Source organism: Saccostrea cucullata, unplaced genomic scaffold (assembly GCF_032062105.1).
Source record: "Saccostrea cucullata isolate Sc308-1 unplaced genomic scaffold, CSIRO_AGI_Scuc_v1 ctg317, whole genome shotgun sequence".
In the NCBI taxonomy this organism is placed as follows: Eukaryota; Metazoa; Mollusca; class Bivalvia; order Ostreida; family Ostreidae; genus Saccostrea; species Saccostrea cuccullata.
Genome location: NW_026933753.1, coordinates 150,370 through 172,676, shown reverse-complemented (window position 1 = coordinate 172,676; position 22,307 = coordinate 150,370). Strand labels below are relative to the sequence as shown.

At 36.2% G+C, this 22,307-nt stretch overlaps 1 protein-coding gene across 1 annotated transcript in view; it reads left to right on the top strand.

Moving 5' to 3' along the window:
• The window catches only part of LOC134239283 (histone deacetylase 4-like), a 39,369-nt gene that overhangs the window by 14,484 nt on the left and 2,578 nt on the right, over positions 1-22,307 (top strand). The window contains exons 3-21 of the mRNA XM_062721463.1: positions 3,953-4,070; positions 4,907-5,012; positions 5,778-5,869; positions 7,107-7,232; positions 8,014-8,105; positions 11,768-11,881; positions 14,197-14,296; positions 14,637-14,811; positions 15,206-15,467; positions 15,870-16,095; positions 17,033-17,166; positions 17,657-17,762; positions 18,105-18,199; positions 18,345-18,398; positions 18,603-18,658; positions 18,949-19,254; positions 20,983-21,101; positions 21,267-21,400; positions 21,838-21,922. Of these exons, the coding sequence (XP_062577447.1) occupies positions 3,953-4,070; positions 4,907-5,012; positions 5,778-5,869; positions 7,107-7,232; positions 8,014-8,105; positions 11,768-11,881; positions 14,197-14,296; positions 14,637-14,811; positions 15,206-15,467; positions 15,870-16,095; positions 17,033-17,166; positions 17,657-17,762; positions 18,105-18,199; positions 18,345-18,398; positions 18,603-18,658; positions 18,949-19,254; positions 20,983-21,101; positions 21,267-21,400; positions 21,838-21,922 (2,500 nt within the window). The remainder of the gene's footprint in view (positions 1-3,952; positions 4,071-4,906; positions 5,013-5,777; positions 5,870-7,106; positions 7,233-8,013; positions 8,106-11,767; positions 11,882-14,196; positions 14,297-14,636; positions 14,812-15,205; positions 15,468-15,869; positions 16,096-17,032; positions 17,167-17,656; positions 17,763-18,104; positions 18,200-18,344; positions 18,399-18,602; positions 18,659-18,948; positions 19,255-20,982; positions 21,102-21,266; positions 21,401-21,837; positions 21,923-22,307) is intronic.

The window sequence follows — 22,307 nt, the reverse complement described above, 5'->3', positions numbered from 1 at the left end:
AGCTGTAAATTTTAGAATAGTACAATTGTTTGGCATATCTGATTAGGAAGCTTAGAATTAACAGGGTGAAGCAAAGCTTGCATGTGTATGAAAGTGGGGGAAATCGCAGGTATGTTAAGGTAGTACACAGATCAGAATTTGGCGAATTTTCACATAATTTTGATAAAAAGCTTTAATTCTACATGAAATGCAATGTGATATTCATGTCTAATGCATTAAAACTAGAATTTCCTATGTTTGTTGACATTAATTTTTGTTACGTTTTATTTTCACTCTGCAAGTATTGATCAATAGTTATGATGTCATGGGTTTGATTTGTATTAGCTCCGTGATAAATACATAGCTATTTATACCACAAAGAAACAACAAGATTTTGTTTATATTAAGATTAGCATGTTTCAATTAATGTCTATGACCTCAAATCAATCTTTAAGTATAGATTTTCATAAATTGTTATCTCTTAAAGTTCACATCATATAGCCTAGTACTATGACGTCATCTTGAATAGATAATTAAAATATGTATGTGTAGACTTAACATACCCGTGATTTTATAATCTTGGGATATGTAATGATGAGCATGCTTGCTGTTTACAAACAGTATATTATCTGATGCTCATGGTCAAGGTTACATTGGAAGGGGTCAAGGTTATACTGACCTGAATGTTGAGTGCTCTACTGACTGATATAAAAGTTATGGTCATACACTGTTACACCTTTAGATACATAGTTGTTTTAGTACAATCATGTACTATACACTATCATGTAGAATAGTTTTCCATGAAATCATTAAATTCAACCCATATATCACATATCAAAGGGAGGAATATATATTGCCGGCATTGTATAAATATTTTTAGATCAGCTATATGGCCCTGATTTTAGTGACATTTAAATAATCAGATATGTGTTTTTTGTCGGATTTCCCATTTAGTAAATGATTCCCTTAAACATATTGTCCTATTTCGTGATATGTCGGCATGTCATTGAAAACATGGTCTTGTTTTCACTTTTGTGCTACTTGTAACTTTAGTGAAAGGGTCACGTTGATCAATGAATGTTGGAATGTTTAGGGACTTTTAACATTTAGCAGAGAGCAGTTGTCAGGTATGCAGATTTTTGTTCATATATGGTGCATCATTTAATGATGAAAACTAGTTCCGATTTCCATTTACAGATGATAAGACATTTGAAGACGTTTTCCCTTAAGAATTGTCAACAAAATGTGTTGTCAACAAAAATTCGGAAAGAAAAAATCTATTTAATTTTTTTTAATAATTTTTACAAATTTTTTTTCACAAAAAGTGAAATTTGAAATTTGACAGCAGGTAAATACTTTCTAAGCCCCCTACCTGCAACAAGGTCAAGGTCAATACACACTATATTGGTATAATTTATACTTATTGAAAATTTTTAAACAAAAGAGTATGCAACATTTAATTAAAGGGCAAAAAGTTTAAAATAAGTGTACACTACCCCGTCTTAATATAGCCGTAGGTGTTATATTTACTCTAAACAATGACATAGACCCTCCAAAAAGCTATAGATCAACACAGCGATATTGATTTATCTATTCTGGGACATCAAATTGTAAGAGTAGCTCAAGTAGTGTGCCAAAAGCCTGGGTCGCCTCTATTATATATTCATGCCTTCATTGTTCCATAATAATTCCACCTTGTCAACCTGGGCTTTATATGGGTATATGAAGATTATATATGCTTTGGTGCACCAATCGCAGCACGAGATTTTGGTGGTATTTATATGAGCACTATTTGTAGAAAAAAATCTGGTGTCAACCTAGACATATATTTGCCTTTTACTTCCTACCATGTATTCTTAATCAAGAGAACCAAACTTAGCACACTCAGACCAAAAATACAAATTGTTTTTCCCAAAATACCCCTCAGGATCTTGAAAAACAGAGCCTGTTTTTGTTTTGCATTGTGGCAAATTGATTTCCTTGTAAACTCCAATAAAACATCATCCTTGCTATTTCAGGACCGAGCCTGACAAAATTAGCTTCCTTTGAAGCGTTGCTATAGTTTCTTCACTGATCTCTTAAAAGCCCTAATGGGCAGAAGCAATGATTGACGGCTGAGAAACGAAACTAAAAATATCATCATCCTTAACTATCCAAGCTATTTATGGAATCGCTAGCAGTATTGATCCCTATTACATAGAATGTCAGGATCTTTGATTTTTTTCCCCCAAAGCTGAAGAGTAATTACAAATCATTGATCTGTAACTTGGTAATTGTTACACTGAAAGAGCAAACAAAGATGCAGAACAGGAAACAGAGCTCTCCTGCAGAGAGGTAAGAATGGTCCCGACCACCTGCTGAGCCTTATCTCATTCCAATATCAAAGTGAAGGAACTAAGGAAAGGGAATCCTTTAGGGTGAAAAACAAAAAAGGCAACTGGCAGATGTAGTCAGGAAAGGTGTATCAGTCCTCTAATGGACTTGTTTATAGATACACTAAAGAAAAACCGACCTTTAGCACATTTGGAATTCTTTGTCATGCTATGGGTCTGAGGCACTAAGTGCAAATTTTTTCTGATAATGTACCCAAGGAAAGAGAAAATAGCAGGGGTATGTGTGGGAAGGGTGGGAGAGCAAAGAAAAAATATTTTACTTTTTTAGCTCAAATTTGAGCTGAAAACTCAAGTGAGATTTTCTGATCATCTGTTGTCCGTCGTCTGTCTGTAAACATTTCACATTTTCAACTTCTTCTCAAGAACCACTGGGCCAAATTCAACCAAACTTGGTGCAAAGCATAAATATGTAAAGAGGAGTTTAATTTTTAAAAATGAAGGGCCAAGTTCCTTTACAAGGGGAGATAATCAAGAGAAGACAAAAATAGGGTGGGTCTTTAAAAAATTTTCTCAAGAACTGCCAAAACTTTTGTCGAATCATCTTGGGGAAGGGTCAATTCTATATTGTTCAAATCATGACCCCAGGGGTAGAGTGGGACCACAATGCATACGACAGGAAATAACATTTGTTGAAGAACATCAGGGTCATTGTAACTCAGGTGAGCTTTGTGGGCCATTGGCCTCTTGTTATAAAAAAAAATGATTTGTTGTCACTTATTATCAGAGTGGTGAAAAATCAACTTTATTAGATTGGTTAAAAAATCAACTTTGCTTACTAGACAAAAAAGGGGTTATTCCTTTTCAAGCTATTTAGGGCAAGTAAAATCGAGTTATATCGATCTAGTTTTAGGACAACATTTTTACTCTGATGGCCATGAAGAGCAAAAAATCACAAAGGCATGTGTCACTCAAACTTCCTTTAATTTTGATTTTCTTTGTGAGTCTTTGGAGGCCAACTTAATTATCAAACTTATCAATTAGATTTCCAGTTAATGTGAAGTCAATTTGTATTCAGACTTTGAAAATTGAAGAACCCTGTAAATTAAATTGGCACAGGAATTGAATGTAGATTCTACAGACTCTTATAGCTTTGCAGGATGTAAACTGTTTTACTATTTAAATCTGGACAATGTGTATACATGTTATATGAGCATTTCGAGGTAGATATTTTAATCTAGCATTGAAACAGACCATTGCATTATTGCTGGGGGAATTTGGAATAACAATAAAACTCATTCCATAGTAAAATATATATTATTAGCAAGATTAATGTGGTTTTAAAAGTATGAATAATTGTTTCACGATTTTGAAAGGAGTTTTTCCTGTTGTTAATTTTTTAAAACAAATTTTTGAAAAATACATTCTAATGCTAATGAGAATATAATTGATGTTTATTTAACACGTTTGTTTAAGATCCTGTTCTATTTTTCCTAAGATCTAGATAAATGAAAGCTTCCCTAATGAAGACAAAATGGTTCAATTAACTATAAGACAAATAAATTAAAAAGGGAAATGAGTCTTTGAGATCTAGATAAGAATTGTGTTTTCTTTTTCTTCCACAGCAATTAGTCTTTATGCAGAAGCAGCAAGAAATGCTGGAACAGCAGAAGAAGCTACAGGAGCAACATCGCATGGAGAAGGAGCTAATGGAGAACGAACGACTAGAACAGATAAAAAACAAAAAGGACGGCGAACAAAGTAAGTCACCAAAGGTCCATTTTACAAAGGTCACAAAGGTCTGCATTACAAAGGTCAAAGGTATAAATTATACAGGTCAAAGGTCCACATTACAAAGGTCAATGGTACACATTATACAGGTCAAAGGTCCATGATACAAAGGTCTGCATTACAAAAGTCAAAGGTCCATATTACAAAGCTCAAAGGTCAGCATTACAAAGGTCAAAGGTCCACATTACAAAGAGCATGTGCTGTTCAAACATTTTCTATTGCATCATCACTAACTACTCATATGGCAAAGGTTACTAGAGTAAAAAGATCAAACATACCTTTTTTTTGAAGAATGGGATTCTTAGAAAGATTTTAAATTGAAAAGTTAAAAAGAAAAGTTAGGAAAACCCATTTCTTACACAGCAATTAAAAGAATTAATTACACTTGGTTGTGCTTTAATGTAGAACCTGTTGTTAGACCCCCCAGTGTGGAATCTGACAAGAGGGACCTCCCTGACTGAGTGTGTCCAGACAGGCAGTTACATTTATATCTGTTACACTATGTGGAGAAAATACGCAAATTCATCGTAAAAGTTCAAACTGCAAACATTTAGAGCAGAACATGCTTATTGCATACACTGTTTTAATGAAGTATTACTCATAGCAAAATGATTTTCATTCCCCATGGCTTTAAAATATATTGGAAACTTGATGGAGATAAAAAATTGCGTTTTAACAAACAAGAATGTTCGTTCTTAGATCTGTGTTATAAGCATGTTTTACCTGCCGTGGTATATAACTACAGAGCATTAAGCTGTGTGGATTATATATTATTGTAATTCAGATGAGAAAATCTTTGTTTGTAGGTGCTATAGCATCGTCAGAAGTAAAGGCCCGGCTACAGGAATTTGTTCTTACTAAGAAACAGCGAGAGGCTGCGGCCAGGAATTCACCTCCGGCCTTACGATGGGGGTAGGTATAAAATAACGGGTACAGCCCCAGGCAGCAACCTCCTCAGTTTATTACTCTGTATAAAGAATAGTAAAGATCAATCTAATTAAAATTAGATGATAAATTCACTCTCATACTCGCTACACTAACATCTAACAATATCCCATAAAGGGTCATGTCAGAGGTCAAATTCTGAACAGCTCTAGACTTATTCACTTAATATACGATGTTTTTGCAGGCGACGATTTGATTGGTTGATAGAATTTGACCTCTGACGTGACCCTCAATGGGATGTTGTTAGATGTTAGTGTAGCGAGTATGCGAGCGAATCTATCATCTAATTTTAATTAGATTGAGTAAAGATCCATGTACACTAGCACTGTTGGGTGCATGCTACACAAAATCATTCAAATTATGGGGGAAAGGAATATTTTATAGTATTTTGAGAAAATGCATGGATACTATAGATGAATAAATTTTTGTGAGAACTAGTTATATTCATAAGGTTGTTGTTTGATATTCATAAGCAAAACAAAATTTCCATGAATTTTATTCATTGCTTTATAATTGTTGATAGTAGATAAGTGAAATTGAAATTTTCATGAATTTTAGACAATATTGCTTTGTAATTGTTTATAGTTGTTGATTATATATACACGAGATTAAAATTTAAAAGTATGCCGTTTTGCTTAATTATGCAAAAAAAATGAAGTTTTCTCAAATAAAAAGTAATTGACAGCAGCTAATTTTTCCTGTATTTATTGACCTGTGTATTTTCGGTTGTAGTGTGGATCAGAGTTCCCCACCCCAGGGGATTTCACCGCCCTATGCCTCACACCTCCTGGGCAAATACGAAGACTTCCCCCTGAGGAAAACAGGTACCCCGCTTCTTGTAAACTGTCTGTTTCTTGTGCATCTTGTAATGTGACTCAAACTGTGTAATTCATGTACCAAAGGGTGAAAGTTACTACTGAAATTAAGATTGGGGGGGGGGGGAGGGGGTTAAAAAGGAGGTGTTTGAAAATGGTAGCAGAGAAAATATGTTAAAAAAGCGATTTATGGTGTTTTTAACTAGCAGATAATTGCAAGCTTTCAGTTTGAGTGACAAGTAAAAGTTGCAGTTCTTGTTTTCTGTGTAGACTTGGGATATAATGTGATGATGCTGCATGTATAGCAGTCGAAATGTTTTACTAACCCCCATAAAACTTGTCTCAAGTCTCTATCTACCCCCAGTCTCAATACAACTGCTTCAGAATCTTGCTTTTATAAGATGTATGAGAAAATCTACTGACTTTCCATTAGGAACAGTATGCTTCCTGCTCGGTAACAGGAGTGATTTTCAATTTAACGATCTCACAGACTTGCATATAAGCAGAAGTTGATGAAAGTCTTGACCAATAGAATTAGTTGTTTGGTCAAAGGTCAAGGTCAAAAGGTCAAATTAATTTGATTTTGGTCACTTTTCTGTAGCTACAAGCATCATAAGTTGTATATTATGATTGAAAAGACACTAAGATAGAAATATATATGTATATCTGTTATCTTGATCCTTTGTAGCTAAATCCGCCTAAACAATATCTATATATGCTCGTATATAATAATATATATATAAAACAGCTACTAAGTAATGAAATGTTAAGTCTTGTGAGATCACATAAACCCAAATAAAGTATTACAACAAAGTATTAGATTCAAGTACATGCATAACTCAGATCATTTTAAGTACATGTATTAGATTCAATCAAAGCATTTTCAAGTACCGGGTACATGTAGCTAAGGAGAAATTGCCTATCTGATACTGCAAACCAGTTGTCAGTTTGTTGTCCTTTTGTAATTGCAAAAATTTTATGTAGCCAGTCCATTGACCTGTCTATTTATGTTTGATGCCAGAACTGTGATTATTAAGAAAAAAAGATATATTAATACATAGCAAACAGTAATTTTTTTCCAGATAAAAAAAATTGTGTAAAAGTTATTATTGGTTTACTGTACGTATACGTGACAAAAAAAGGACTAGGGACAATGATATGTTATATATGCACTGCTCTTGATGTAGCTCTACAGCTTTTTTTGATTGCGTGTGCGTGTGAACTGAATTGTTGTTTTGATTTTCAGCCTCGGAGCCCAACTTGAAGGTGAGATCTGCGCTAAAACAAAAACTAGAAAGTCAGCGGAGGATAAACCATAGTCCGATCTTACCCCGAAAGAACAAGTTTGTCAAACGAAAGCCACAGCTCTCACGTAGGTATCTCCAGGTCATCGCATGTCTCTGTTTACGCATTGTGGCATGTGTTTGAAACTCTTCATGAATTGTAAAATAAACACCAACTTTTGTTTGAGTAGTGAAAAGAACAGGGGTTAAAACTATAATTTTTTTTTGTAGTGATTTGGTTTTTCTGGATATTTTTTTTCATTTCTAAAATTAACTTTAAAAAAAAAGAATTTTAGTATTTAATTAGGACTCTTTCATTTCTCTTTTCTTGGTTTTCTTTATTTCTTAATTATTTCACATATTTATTGATATACTGTGCATACCAAGTTATATGTTATTTCTATGTTACTTGTATGTTAGATTTTTCAACACTTTTTTTTTTTACATGGCAAAGAATAAAATATCTGTTGAAAATTCAGAAGTGACTTTTTATCAGCTTCAATTTGAAAGCAGGCAGAAACTCATTACAACCACTATCCCACATTGTCTGTGGCTGCATGCCAACTGTTTGTTTTGGAATGTTTTTGTGAATTTTGTAAATGATAAATTTAGTTTGTAACAATCAATTTCACATAATTTTCCAGTACTAATGGTCTTATTTATTTCTTTAAGTGTCAGACTGTTTGACATATTCCTTTAACGTTTAAGAGATTTTCATTTTTTACACTCTTATTTGTGGGGGGAAAATGATGTTGGTGAATATTTCTCTGTCTATGCTTTTTATGTTGGAATTCCTGCCTTTTTTCTGTCTTTATACCCTCCTCCCTGTTGTTTATATGCGTATTTATAATGTCTATTTGTTTTGTTTAGTGGACTGTAGCAGTAACTCAGACTCCGGACCAAACTCCCCGCCCGCTGGTCTCCACGCTTCAATGGTCAATGGCAGCATGACCTCCAAAGAGGTATAGATACATTTATATACAGTAAAACTCATTTAATACAAATATGGATATTGCGAATTTACAGATATAGCAAAGCTATCTTGAATCCCCAGCTATTTAAATTTAACGAATTTCTTACATGGGATATAACGAATTATGGATATAGCAAAGTAATTTCACAGGTGCTGTTGACTTTGTTTTACCAAGTTTTACTGTACAGTGAAACTTGGATGTTGTGAAATTCGAAATCTTCCCAAATACGACCTAAACTTTATGTCACTTCAATTCAATTGTGTAAAATTGTTTTTAATCAGGGCAATTTACTGTAAACCAACTGTTTTTGGCGACAACTTTATTTCACGATTCATCAGGGGTCAACTACTTTGTGAAGATTAAATTTCGCGATCAAGCCTTTTGTTGGATGACTAAAGAGACACAGAGACTTTAAGGGCCAGTTCACAGTGAGAAGTATTTGGATGAAGAGGCTCTCTTGAACCTCATGAAAGTTTCTCACACACAAATAAAAGTTGGTTTACAGTATTGGGATCCCGTGGTGTCTGAATCGGGCAAACTTACTGTATTTACATAGATATAGACAAAGCTTGTTACCGCAAATTTGATTGGTCCAAGAAATACACCGAGATAGCCAAGGATTCAAGATATTAAGGTTAAAATGCATAAAGTATAATATGGACGTCAAACTCACTTAAAGATGTCTGTTTTGAGCTGTGTACTAAATTTGTTACTTAAGAAGGTTTTCTTGTGGCAGTCAGTTAAGCAGTAGAGTCACATTTATATATAGGTTAACGGTTTAAATCCTTATGATCGATGAGCTCATACTTTTACATTAGTTAGGGAATGTTTTATAATCAGATTCTTGCCATTGAGGGAAAGAATTACATGGATTACAGATGTAAAAGAGCTTTAAAGGCAAATAAGAAACAAATAGCAATGAGTTTGCATGCTATATGCATATTAAAGAGATGAAACCATTTTTAAAAAATTTTCTTAAAAGGAATGCCCCCCCCCCCCCCCCCCCCCCAAAAAAAAATATGCATGCTGACAGTTTTGATTTTAAAATCCATGACTTTGATTGTCAACATCTTTACAATGTACAGGTGACTGGTGTTTAAGATGGATAAGAAAAAAAAATTTGGTTTCTTGAACAAGGAAGAAAAACAAGTCTGCAGAACAATTAATCTGTGTTTATAACAAGTAATGGAAAGGAATTTCGCAAGCATTATCAAGTGATAAACACTTGCTACATTACTGGATACAGAGAAAGATATCATCACATTCCTTGCATTTTGTTTCAAGAGTTTTCCTTCAAAACAGATTTTGAAAAAAAAAATCCAACTTTGAAGAGGCCCCCATCCCCCCCCCCCAAAAAAAAACCTTTTTCTGATTGATCAAATGGATTGAATCACGAGATATGATAGAGTTAGAAAAATACGTTACACAGGAAGTTTATCCTCCTCGTGAGTTTCCTGACCTGACATTGTGATGGCCGCTGATCACGGATTTTGTGGTTGAGGGCTCTGGAATTCCTGTCTCAGATCAGGACCTTGAAGTGGTGACCTTGAAGTCTTTGTTGGTCAACACTCTATAGGATACTATTTCGCTGAATCTATAATTTATTAGTACACAAGAGTTCACGAATTACACTAAAAGTACGTCCTGTTGGTACCCTCCCAATACAAACCCGGTGTTTATATAAATAAGTAGGATCTGTATAAATAGTAGTGTTGGCATGCCATGTAGCTCTCTGCATTTGTTTTTACTCCCCCCAAAAATGAAAAGATTAATGGAAATAAGGCAATTTCATGTGACACTAGCAGAATGTAACATGAAACAGTCCCATTAACACTTGTAAAATCTTGGGTTTATCAAAAATAGTTTTTATGTGATAACTCAAAATACTGACAATTTGACGTCTTATTGAAATCTTGTTATTGTGCAGTTACGTAGAACTTCAAATTCCAGAGCTATGTGCCCTTGTTGTACTGTACTGAGAATAATAAGTTTTTGATCAAATTGATACCCTAAAAATTCCAGAAAATGGTCATTATTCAAGTGAGACATGAAGAATTTTACACTAAGTGATATTTTGTTTTGCAGGTTTTTAGAATTCTTGTCTAAGAATTTCTCAAAATCCCCCCAACACACTGTGAGGGTGATTATACTATATTGAAATTGATAGATATAGAAGTTTACCCAAAGAGAACACTTAATTAAGAGCTGTACATCTCAAGTTTGTTTTCAGTGTAATTAAAAGCCTATGACTGTGAATGTATTATAGCTTGCCTTTTCTTTAAGTTTTGAGAGAGAGTTAACATTGTACCATTAGTACAGGTTAAGGTACTTGTGTCTAGCTAACGAGGTTTGACTTTAGGAAGGAGTAAAAGTGCGCTTCTCTGCCCTTGCCTGTTGATGCCTTTCTATTAATGTTTTGTCATTACTATTGCTGGAAATGAAGATGCAATTTACAGGGTGTTTATACCAAATATCAGGCATTCCATGGCAAGACGGAGTATTTTTTTGGCATTTGTTGAGCGGAATTTTTTAATTACTGTGCTAGGATAAAGTCTGTTTTGCAAATGTCGGTGGTGCTTACTGCTGAATGCGGCCCTAAATAGATTCTCTGTTTGGCAAGAGAGGTTTCTCAGAATTCGCTGATATAATTACAGAAATGTTTTCCCTTCAGATAACTATCAGGAGGGGTGTAAATCTCAAAAAAGAATTTTATTATTAGATGGGGCCATAGAACCGCTGTGCGTTTGATAGATTCTTTCTTGTTCTATGGCTGTCTATTTTAGAAATGTACATTCACCAAGATAACAAGGCCGTAGAGGCAGGAAAAATAGTTTTTTAAGCTTGATAAAAAAAAAAAATGGTTTCTAATGTTATTGATTGCTAACAATTTTGGCAGCAAGAAGAAAAAAAAGGATACAAGTTATCTTGTAAACTGGAATTTGGCTGTTGAATAAACTTTCAAAAGATCAGATCTTATGAAAAGTTTGTCGGCCAGAATAAAACAGGGCAGTGTGGTTTTAATAAACAACACATTAAATAGAGAAATTACTTGATGTAGTTATGTGAATCACTATTTGCCAAGAACTATTCAATAGTTCAAAACACCAGATTGTTGATATTTTGTACTTTCATGTGTAATTATGGCGAAAGTGTCCCCTCCCCCCAAAAAAGTGGCCTATACCGAGAGAAAGGATGTTTGCCAAACCTCCTAAATGCCTAACACTAGAAACATGAGAAATGGGAAATGTAATCTCTGAGTATGATTTAGATATAAGCGAACTCCAAATAGGTGAAATGGATTTGATTTTTTTTGTCTACTCTTGGAGTACATATGTCTAGATTACATAAGAAACATGTAAACTATACAATTTCTGATGATTTGAAAATTTTATGTGAAAACAAGTGTCTAATTCCATAAAATTTTAATTTACACAAATTTTGCCTGATTTGATGAAATTTTAATTAATAAAAGTTTTATCTGATTTCATGAAATTTTAATTATCACATTGATGTTTTTATCTGATTTTTTGAATTTTTTTTTACTTTATTTCATAAGGTATATCTTGATTTGGTGATGTATATTTTAATCAAGAGAATTAAAATTGATCTTGATTTAGTGAAGTATTAACACATGCTTTGTTTGATTTCAGGATGGAGGCTCCTACCCCTTCTTACTGTACCGCTCCATGGGTTACCATGCCAACGATCTCTACCCATCACCCTCCATGCCTAACATCTCCCTAGGACGACCAGCCTCTTCATCTGTAAGTCTTCTCTTCTGTTTTATGGGATCGAGTCCAGTGTGTTTGGGGTCCACTTACCCCCCCCCCTCCCCCATGTTTTAGAGGTATCCAGTTTGTTTAGGGTCCAGTACCCCCCCCCCCCTTTCAGGTTTTACAGGGAGTCCAGTTTGTTTAGGGTCCAATAACAACCCCTCCCCCTCATGTTTTACAGGGAGTTCAGTTTGTTTAGGGCCAAGTAACTCCCCCGCCCCCTGTTTTACAGGGTTCCAGATTGTTTTGGGGGTAATGTAAAAAATACTTTTCTATGAACTATCCCTGATGTTCAAGTGATTTTTTGAATTTAGAATATATCCTATAAAAATCATGCCACAAGACATTTGCATTTGGGGTCAGTTTCTGTTATTTATTATGTATTTCAATGACATTGTTGATAGTATGTATAATAAGTTATTTCTTGTTGAAAAATCAGTTTGCTCAGTGTGAGAAACCCTAGCAAACAGAAAAAAATCTAACCGCTACTTTTTAGCTCACCTCAACGAAGTTGGGGGGAGCTTATGTGATACCCTCAGCGTCGGCGTCGGCGTCGGCGTCCCAGGTTAAGGTTAAGTTTTTTGGGGCAGTTTTCTTTTTAAGTACTTCTATGTCCTATATTGATTAGACATGCATGGAAGATGCTTCTAGTGTCTTTCATTGTACCAGTCCAAGATTCAGATGCTGCGGTTTAAACAAAGAAATGACCAGATTAATGTTTTTTGGAGCAGGTTAACATTTTTGGTGCAGTTTTTGGTGTAGGTTTCATTTCCAAGTAACTATAAGCCCTATGTTGACCAAACTTGCATGGATGATACATCTAAGGATGCATACTACCGGGCTTGCTTCGGATGCTGAATCTGACCTACATTTTCCGGTTGAGTGAACAGGTTAAAGTTTTTGGTGCAGGTTTCATTTCCAATTAACTAAAAGTCTTATGTTGACCAAACTTGCATGGATGATACATCTAAGGATGCATACTACCAGGCTTGCTTCGGATGCTGAATCTGACCTACATTTTCCGGTTGAGTGAACAGGCAAAGATTTTGGTGCAGGTTTCATTTCCAAGTAACTATAAGTCCTATGTTGACCAAACTTGCATGATTGATACATCTAAGGATTGATACTACCAGGCTTGCTTCGGATGCTGAATCTGACCTACATTTTCCGGTTGAGTGAACAGGTAAAAGATTTTGGTGCAGGTTTCATTTCCAAGTAACTATAAGCCCTATGTTGACCAAACTTGCATGGATGATACATCTAAGGATACATACTACCAGGTTTGCTTCGGATGCTGAATCTGACCTACATTTTCTGGTTGAGTGAACAGGTTAAAGTTTTTGGTGCAGGTTTTATTTCCAAGTAACTATAAGCCCTATGTTGACCAAACTTGCATGGATGATACATCTAAGGATGCATACTACCGGGCTTGCTTCGGATGCTGAATCTGACCTACATTTTCCGGTTGAGTGAACAGGTTAAATTTTTTTGTGCAGGTTTCATTTGCAAGTAAGTTTAAGCCCTATGTTGACCAAACTTGCATGGATGATACATCTAAGAATGCACACTACCGGGCTTGCTTCGGATGCTGAATCTGACCTACATTTTCTGGTTGAGTGAACAGGTAAAAGATTTTGGTGCAGGTTTCATTTTCAAGTAACTATGAGTTCTTTAATGACCAAACTTGCATGGATGATACATCTAAGGATGCATACTACCAGGCTTGCTTCGGATGCTGAATCTGACGTCCTTTTTGTGGATGAGTGAAAATGTTAGTTTTTGATGCATGTTTCATTTCCAATTAACTATGAGCCCTATAATGAGCAAACTTGCATGGATGATACATCTTAGGATACACACTAATGGATGCTTTGGATGCTGAATTCGACATACATTTTTCAGATAATAGACCAGGTAAAAGTTATGGTTGCAGGTCTATTTCCAAAAAACTATAACTATAAAGGCTTATATAACATTGTATAAACCAAACTTGCACAAATGTTGCATCAAGAGATGAAAACTCTCAAATTTGCTTCAGATGCTGGATTTTGATTAGATTTTCATGAAGAAGAACTAGTTTAAATTTTTTATGTAGGTCTATTTCAAAGTATCAGATCAAAATTGCTTAAATATTTTCATTTTTGGAATGTACACTGTTTGTTGGTGAATTGTGTGACTTTGCCTTACTTAAAGACAACATTCGTTGAGGTGAGCTCTGTAATCTCTGATTACCTATGTTTGATATGTATCCTTTTTTGTACTATTAAAGTGTATATTACTACGTAATTTCTTTCCTTTTTGCGCAGGGTAATTCTAGTTCCCCCGAGGCAGACCTGCGAAGTCTTAGTCACTCCGGGCACGGGCTGCCAGCTCACCTGGCTGGCTACCCACTTTACCCAATGACAGGTATCTACGTTTTTATATATTGAGCTTCTAGATTGTTCCACATTAAAATTCAGTTACAGTCAGCAGAAAAAATTGCTTTCTTCACAGAAAATACTAGTACAGTAACTTATGATAAACATTATTATGAAATGCAATGAATTCATGCTTCGTCAACAAGTATTAAAATTTTGTTGTTTAAAAATTGTTACACAAATTAATGCTATAGTTTGTAAGTTAAGTTGAACATGTGTAGGTTTACTTACATATGTGTTTTGCTGTGATTTCCCTATTCTATTATCTTTCTATATTACTCTTCCTGTGAAGAAAATAGCCACAATGCACAAAACATTTGCCTTTACAGGGCATGAAGCTGATCTCAACCACCCCTCCAATCCGGCCCTCCTCTCGGCCCAGATAAAGGCCCTAGAGGAGGCCCGTAACCAAGCCAAACTGGGTCAGTCCCTCCCCTACTCCTCCCTACAGGCCATGCCAGGCAGCGCGGCCTCAGAGGCAAGGCATGCCAGGATTCACTCAGGGTAAGATTTTAATCAATGCCCTTGGTAAAAGAATTCAGAAGTAATAAACAAATAATGTAAGATCCCTGAAGTTTTCTGGGCATCTTATTTTTTTCAAGATATTTCGAATTTATATGTCACAGCAAATTTTTTTTTATAAGTTCTGCAATGTTTATTGTAGTATTCAATTTTAGTGCAAAAATATATATACAAGAAAGAAAATTTTTTGTGAGCAGCACCGGTAATTAGGAGAAAATAGTATTCTAACAACAAAAAAAAGTGAATTATAGTAAAGGAATTCAATGCTGTTTGGATGTATCTCCCCATATCAATATTTAGACTGTATATAATGATCAAAACTTGGCCTGTCAGGCTTTATGGAGGAAAAACTGACCCCCCACCTGCTTTATTCTAGGCGTCACAAGCCCCTGAACAGAACCCACTCAGCCCCCCTGCCCATCGGTCACCCCTTCCTACAACAAACCTATCTACAGATGCACCAGCAGGCCGCAGCAGCAGCGGCAGCAACAGGGGACCACGGCAACCTGTCTTCAGAGCAACTGATGAAGGATAAAATGTTTGTTAAGCAGCACATTAGACAGGCAGTGTTACAGAGGGTCGGGAGTAAGTCTCACATGGAGAACGTGGACGAGGAAACGGAGGCCAGACTAGCTCAGGTAAACAAAACATATAGAGATGTAAAGGCTAGCACAGGTATACAGAATGTTATAAAGGGATATAAATAGAATATGGAGGCCAGGCTAGCACAGGTAAATGGAAAGTTAGAATATGTACGATATGGGTAGAATTAAAACAGGTAAAGGAAAATTGAAGGATTTTAATTATGTGATTGAGGTCACAGGGGGAATGAGAATTAAATAAGAGAACAATTATAAACGTTGATGATTCTTTTTGGATTTAGTTGTAACTGAAAGGATTTCTTGACGGACAAAAGCATTTGGTGAAAATATATATAGTTCTACAGAAAGTGCGAGACATACCTACTAGTATGCATTTTGTGTGCCCAGATTATTCTGCTCATGCTAAAAACAAACCCATCTTTTATTTATCTTTTGCAGGAGATGCGTGAGTCTCGAGAGCAGATGAATGAGGAAATGCGAGAACGAGAAAAAATGGACGAATCGTATATGGAGGAGAAAGATATGCAGCTGTCCATGAAACCCCGTCACAAAGGCCCCTCCCACCACCGGCCGCTGGCCCGCACACAGTCTAGTCCATTAGTATTGTCCATCCCACCCCCAGAACCACAGGAAGCACAACCCATCTCATACAGATATACCACAGGTAGGGGCACCTTAACGTTTCCTACCTAAAGACACAGGGACACAGATAGGGCACCTTAAGGTTGTCTACCCTGAGTAACAGGAACACAGGAAGGACACCTTAAGGTTATCTAGCAAGAGTATCAGAGACACAGGTAGGGCACCTGAATATCACCTACTTATATTATCAGAGACATAAGTAGGGTACATAATGATCTCCTACTCATAATATCAGAAACACAGGAAAGGGCACCTTAATGTTGTCTACCAAGAGATCAGAGACACAGGTAGGGCATCTAAAGATCACCTACTCATATTATCAGAGACACAAGTAGGGTACATAATGATCTCCTACTCATAATATCAGAAACACAGGAAAGGGCACCTTAAGGTTGTCTACCCAGAGTAACAGGAACACAGGGCACCTTAAGGTTGTCTACCCTGAGTAACAGGGACACAGGAAGGGCACCTTAAGGTTGTTCTACCCAGAGTATCAGGGATACAGGAAGGGCACCTTAAGGTTGTCTACCCTGAGTAACAGGGACACAGGAAGGGCACCTTAAGGTCATGTACACAGAGTTACAGGGACACAGATAGGGCACCTAAAGATTTCCAACTCATTATAACTGGGACAAAGGTAGGGTACCTTAAGGACATGTATGTGGAGTAATAGGGACACAGGAAGAGCACCTTAAGGTTGTACACCCAAAGTAACAGGGACACAGGTAGAACACAAGGAGTTACCTGCACTGTAACTTTCATCAGAGATTTGGAATACTGCTTCTTTTTTGTGTGATTTAAATGAAGATTTTTTAGACATTCAATTGAAGAATATTTTTGAAGGTTTTAAAGTATCAATAATCTATATCTTAATGAAAGCGCATTGCACGTTTATCTGTGTATAGCAAGACTTAGTGTTGTGGTGATATCTAAAACTTACAATTGTGCTTATTTTGTAGGTATTGCATATGATTCAATCATGCAGAAACATCAGTGTATGTGTGGAAATAACGCTAACCATCCAGAAAATGCTGGTCGATTACAGAGTATCTGGTCACGCGTGCAAGAAACAGGGCTCATCAACCGGTGTGAGGTGTGTATCATTACTTAAAAATTGTCCTATCCCCACACTGCTTGTTCTTAAGAAATTGGCTGGAATGAACAACATTCTAAATTAAACAACATCAATCTAATTAAAATTAGATGTTAGATCTGCTTGCATACTCACTACACTAACATCTAACAACATCCCAAAGAGGGTCACATCAGAGGTCAAATTCTATCAACCAATCAAATCGTCGCCTGCAAAATCACCGTATGTTTGTTGAAGTGAATAAATCTAGAACTGAAGTTTACACTGTATTAGTCAAGATTTTGGATTAAACAACATCTAGATGAGACAAGTTTTACTGTACTGTAAAATAGATATCCCCTGAACAAGTGTCTGTATTCTAAGAAATTTATCCTACATTGAAATCATTCAGTTGAAACCTATTTCACTAATCGAAAAAAAAAAGATCCATTGCCTCATTAAATTTTTTTTTTAGGATTTAGTATTTAAAAAAAGAACTTTTTTCTTTCAGAAAATCAAAAGTCGCCGTGCGACGATTGAAGAACTTCAAAGTTGTCACTCAGAACTTCACACATTACTATACGGCACAAACCCCATGCATCGACACCGATTACTTGGTAGGCTATACAAATATTTCACAATTAAAACTTCTTTTTGTTTTCTCAATTTTCAGTTATGAAGGGTATTCAGTTGCAGTCAACTGTATACAGTGCATTTACATAAATTGACAGATTCAAATTTTGTGCAACAACTTTTATATTGAGTGTTTGACGTAACTATAAATAAGTGTGATCACATCTGCATATTATTTTATTTTCAAAAATACTTTTTAACGGTATACATAAATTAGTGTATTGTTGTCAGCACCAAAGCCACTAAAATATGAAGCCCATGTTTTTAAAGTACACATAAAGTATCTATACAATATTGTGATGTCTTTCTGGCTGATTTCTTTACAGACCACATTCAGTTCTGTATGCTACCGTGTGGAGGTATAGGCGTCGACTCGGACACAGTCTGGAATGAAATGCACACGTACACGGCATCAAGAATGGTAAACTCTTACAGCGATCACATACACACTTAAGATCATGTTCACTGAGTAGATAAAGGTTGCATCAAATTTATTTGGTTCAGACGAGTATTGATATCTGCCAGGGATTCCCTGCTAACGTGGTGTTATCATCTTGATTTTTTAGGCTGCAGGGTGTGTTACAGAATTAGCAACAAGAGTTGCCAACAAGGAATTGAAGGTAATACAGATTGCGTAATACAGCTCATCCGATTGTTATCAGTGTTTATAGATCTAAAGTTTATTTTTCTGCATGCATTAGATCTAATTTTTGGTCACTCAATTCTCTCCTTTGCCTTTAATGTTGTTGGATTGTACTAACAGTGATATATCTGGGTTTTACAGAACAGTTTTGTACTAACAATGATATATTTTGTTGTTACAGAATGGTTTTGCGATCGTGAGGCCTCCAGGTCACCATGCGGAACATAACCAACCTATGTAAGTTTGAGTTTGGATTATTTATATGAGCAAAGAGAAATAACTCTTCATTTAGTTCTTTAAGGAGGTTAGGTGCTCTTTTCGCCTTCTTTTTTATAGCCAAATGTGGTGTACACCAAGGAATGTTTGTATTTCTGTATTGTCCATTGCAAATGCTGGGCTTAAATTGGGTCCATTCAAACCTGAAATGGATTTTTTTCTTCTTATGTCTTGCATACAAGTTGTAAAGGTTAATAAGCATATGAGAGGAACTTGTACTTGTTATTAAGAGGTTGTTCTTTTTTTTGCAGGGGATTTTGTTATTTCAACTCTGTTGCCATAGCAGCAAAACAGTTGAGGGAGAAATCAAAAGTGAACAAAATTCTCATTGTGGATTGGGACGTTCACCACGGAAACTCCACCCAGCAAAACTTTTACAATGACCCTAATGTGTTGTACATATCTATACATCGTCATGACAATGGGAACTTTTTCCCAGGGACTGGGTCCCCCACGGATTGTGGCGCCAATGAGGGGCTGGGGTTCAATGTCAACATTGGGTTTAGTGGTTCCCTGTCACCGCCCATGGGAGATGCCGAATACCTGGCAGCCTTTAGGTAAGTTTTGTTTTTTGAGATGATAATATATAAAGAGGAATTAAGAACATAAGCAATTAGGGAATAAAAATTACAAATACAAAGTAATATAAGATATGAAAACCTGAAGTGAATTCTTCACACTTTTGATAAAACAATAATTTTCATTTTTCTTCAGTATTTAAGCAATGAATGAGACTTTTGGTTTTGGAAATTCTGTTTTTAGCTCACCTGAGCCGAAGGCTCAAGTGAGCTTTTCTGATCAAAATTTGTCCGTTGTCTGTCGTCGTTGTCGTTGTCGTTGTTGTCGTTGTTGTCGTCGTAAACTTTTCACATTTTCATCTTCTTCTCAAGAACCACTGGGCCAATTTCAACCAAACTTGGCACAAAGTATCCTTGGGTGAAGGGGATTCAAGTTTGTTCAAATGAAGGGCCACGCCCTTTTCCAAGGGGAGATAATCATGAATTTGTTAAAAATTAATGGCATTTTTAAAAAATCTTCTTCTCCAGAACCGCTGGGCCAGGAAAGATGAAACTCATGTGGAAGCAACCTCAGGTAGTGAAGATTCAAGTTTGTTCAAATCATGACCCCCGGGGCAAGGGTGGGGCCAAAATGGCCGACCCAAGTTTTACATAGGAATATATAGGAAAAATCTTTAAAAATCTTCTTCTCCACAACAACTGGGCCAGGAAAGATGAAACTCATGTGGAATCATCCTCAAGTAGAGGAGATTTAAGTTTGTTCAAATCATGACCCCCGGGGCTAGGGTGGGGCCAAAATGGCCGACCCAAGTTTTACATAGGAATATATAGGATAAATCTTTAAATATCTTCTTCTCCAGAACCACTGGGCCAGGAAAGATGAAACTCATGTGGAATCATCCTCAGGTAGAGGAGATTTAAGTTTGTTCAAATCATGACCCCCGGGGCAAAGGTGGGGCCAAAATGGCCGACCCAAGTTTTACATAGGAATATATAGGAAAAATCTTTAAAAATCTTCTTCTCAAGAACCACTGGGCCAGGAAAAATGAAACTCAGGTGGAATCATCCTCAGGTAGTGAAGATTCAAGTTTGTTCAAATCATGACCCCCGGGGCAAGGGTGGGACCAAAATGGCCGACCCTAGTTTTACATAGGAATATATAGGAAAAATCTTTAAAAATCTTCTTCTCCAGAACCGCTGGGCCAGGAAAGATGAAACTCATGTGGAAGCAACCTCAGGTAGTGAAGATTCAAGTTTGTTCAAATCATGACCCCCGGGGCAAGGGTGGGGCCAAAATGGCCGACCCAAGTTTTACATAGGAATATATAGGAAAAATCTTTAAAAATCTTCTTCTCCAGAACCACTGGGCCAGGAAAGATAAAACTCATGTGAAATCATCCTCAGGTAGAGCAGATTTAAGTTTCTTCAAATCATGACCCCCGGGGCTAGGGTGGGGCCAAAATGGCCGACCCAAGTTTTACATAGGGATATATAGGGAAACCTTTTAAAATCTTCTTTACAAGTACTTCAAAGCTATGATTAGTGATATTTATACGGAATCATCCTCAGGTAGTGTAGATTCTAGTTTGTTCAAATGATGAACGCCTGGAGGGGGTGTGGGGGTGGGAGTAAATTCAAGCCTGATGTGCTCAGGTGAGCGCTGTGGCCCCTGGGCCTCTTGTTTCTTTTTAGTATGGCTGGTATGGATCTTTTAATGTTATTGGAAAATGATGTGGATTTTCCTAAATTAATTTCTATCTTTTACAGAACTATTCTAATGCCCATTGCCAAGGAATTTAGTCCAGACATTGTGTTAATATCTGCGGGATTTGATGCCGCTGTAGGACATCCCCCACCCTTGGGAGGCTACAATGTCTCCGCAGCCTGTAAGTGTTTATAGATTGACTAATCATATGTTGCTTTATGTCCCATTCAAGATTTATTGTAAGTTACCTAGATTGATTGATCGTATGTTGGTTCAGACTATGATTTCAAGAAGTTGCCCAAATTCATTCATAAAAATGTCAATCAATTGATGATTTTTTTCCCAGGTTTTGGTCACATGACTCGTGAACTGATGTCATTGGCGGACGGCAAGCTAGTCCTAGCGCTAGAGGGCGGCTATCATCTGCCAGCTATTTGTGATGCTACAGAACTTTGTATCAAAGCTCTTCTAGGAGATGAGGTACAGATTCCAACATTAAAACATATTTCTGTTGGTTGAAAGTTGGACTAAGGGGGCACTATAGAAAAATTTCTTTTACTTATACTGTAAACCAACTATTATGAGTGTCATCCTTTATTTGTGATTTGTCAGATAAGAATCGATCCAGAACGATTAATTTTCCCTACATAGGAAACGTCCTCTAAAAATACATAGCAAAACTATTTCACAGCAATCAATATTTGCGAGTTTGAATAGGTTTCGAAATTCATGGATATTTCTCGTACGCAAATAAAAGTTGATTTACAGTAATTTAAAGAATTCATTACTGTGCTGTTGTACATGCATGGTTAAGTTTTATGGGAGAACCTGTCCAGTATTTTGTGTTAAAACAAAATGTTCTCTAAAAGAGAAAGTGATTGATCAACTGACCAGTTCTGTTCTGTTTTTGTTTACAGCTCCCACCGGTGAAAGAAGAAGAGCTGTGTCGCGCCCCCTGTAAACCTGGGCTGGAAACGCTAGAAGAAACTATTAAAATACAGGGTGAGCTAGGAAACACACAAATTTTACCTGATCACTATACAGTAACACTTGTTTAGTAAGAACACGGATATTGCGAATTCAGGGATAATACCGTATAAGTAGAATTTTTAGCGAGGATTTAATTTTGGCATTATTAGTGAGGGTGCCGAGATCGCTAAAATTGAATATCACTAAAAATTAATTGCATTTAATTTGTAATAGCTTCTTTAATGTGCATTTTAAAATCGCTAAAATAACATCTCGCTAAAAATAAATTACCAGTTTTTATTGACAAATCGCTAAATTTGCATCTCGCTAAAATTTCCAATTACAGTGGACCCTCATTTATCCGGACGCTTTGGTTCCCATTCACTTTGTCCGGATATGTGAAGTCTATCTGAATCAC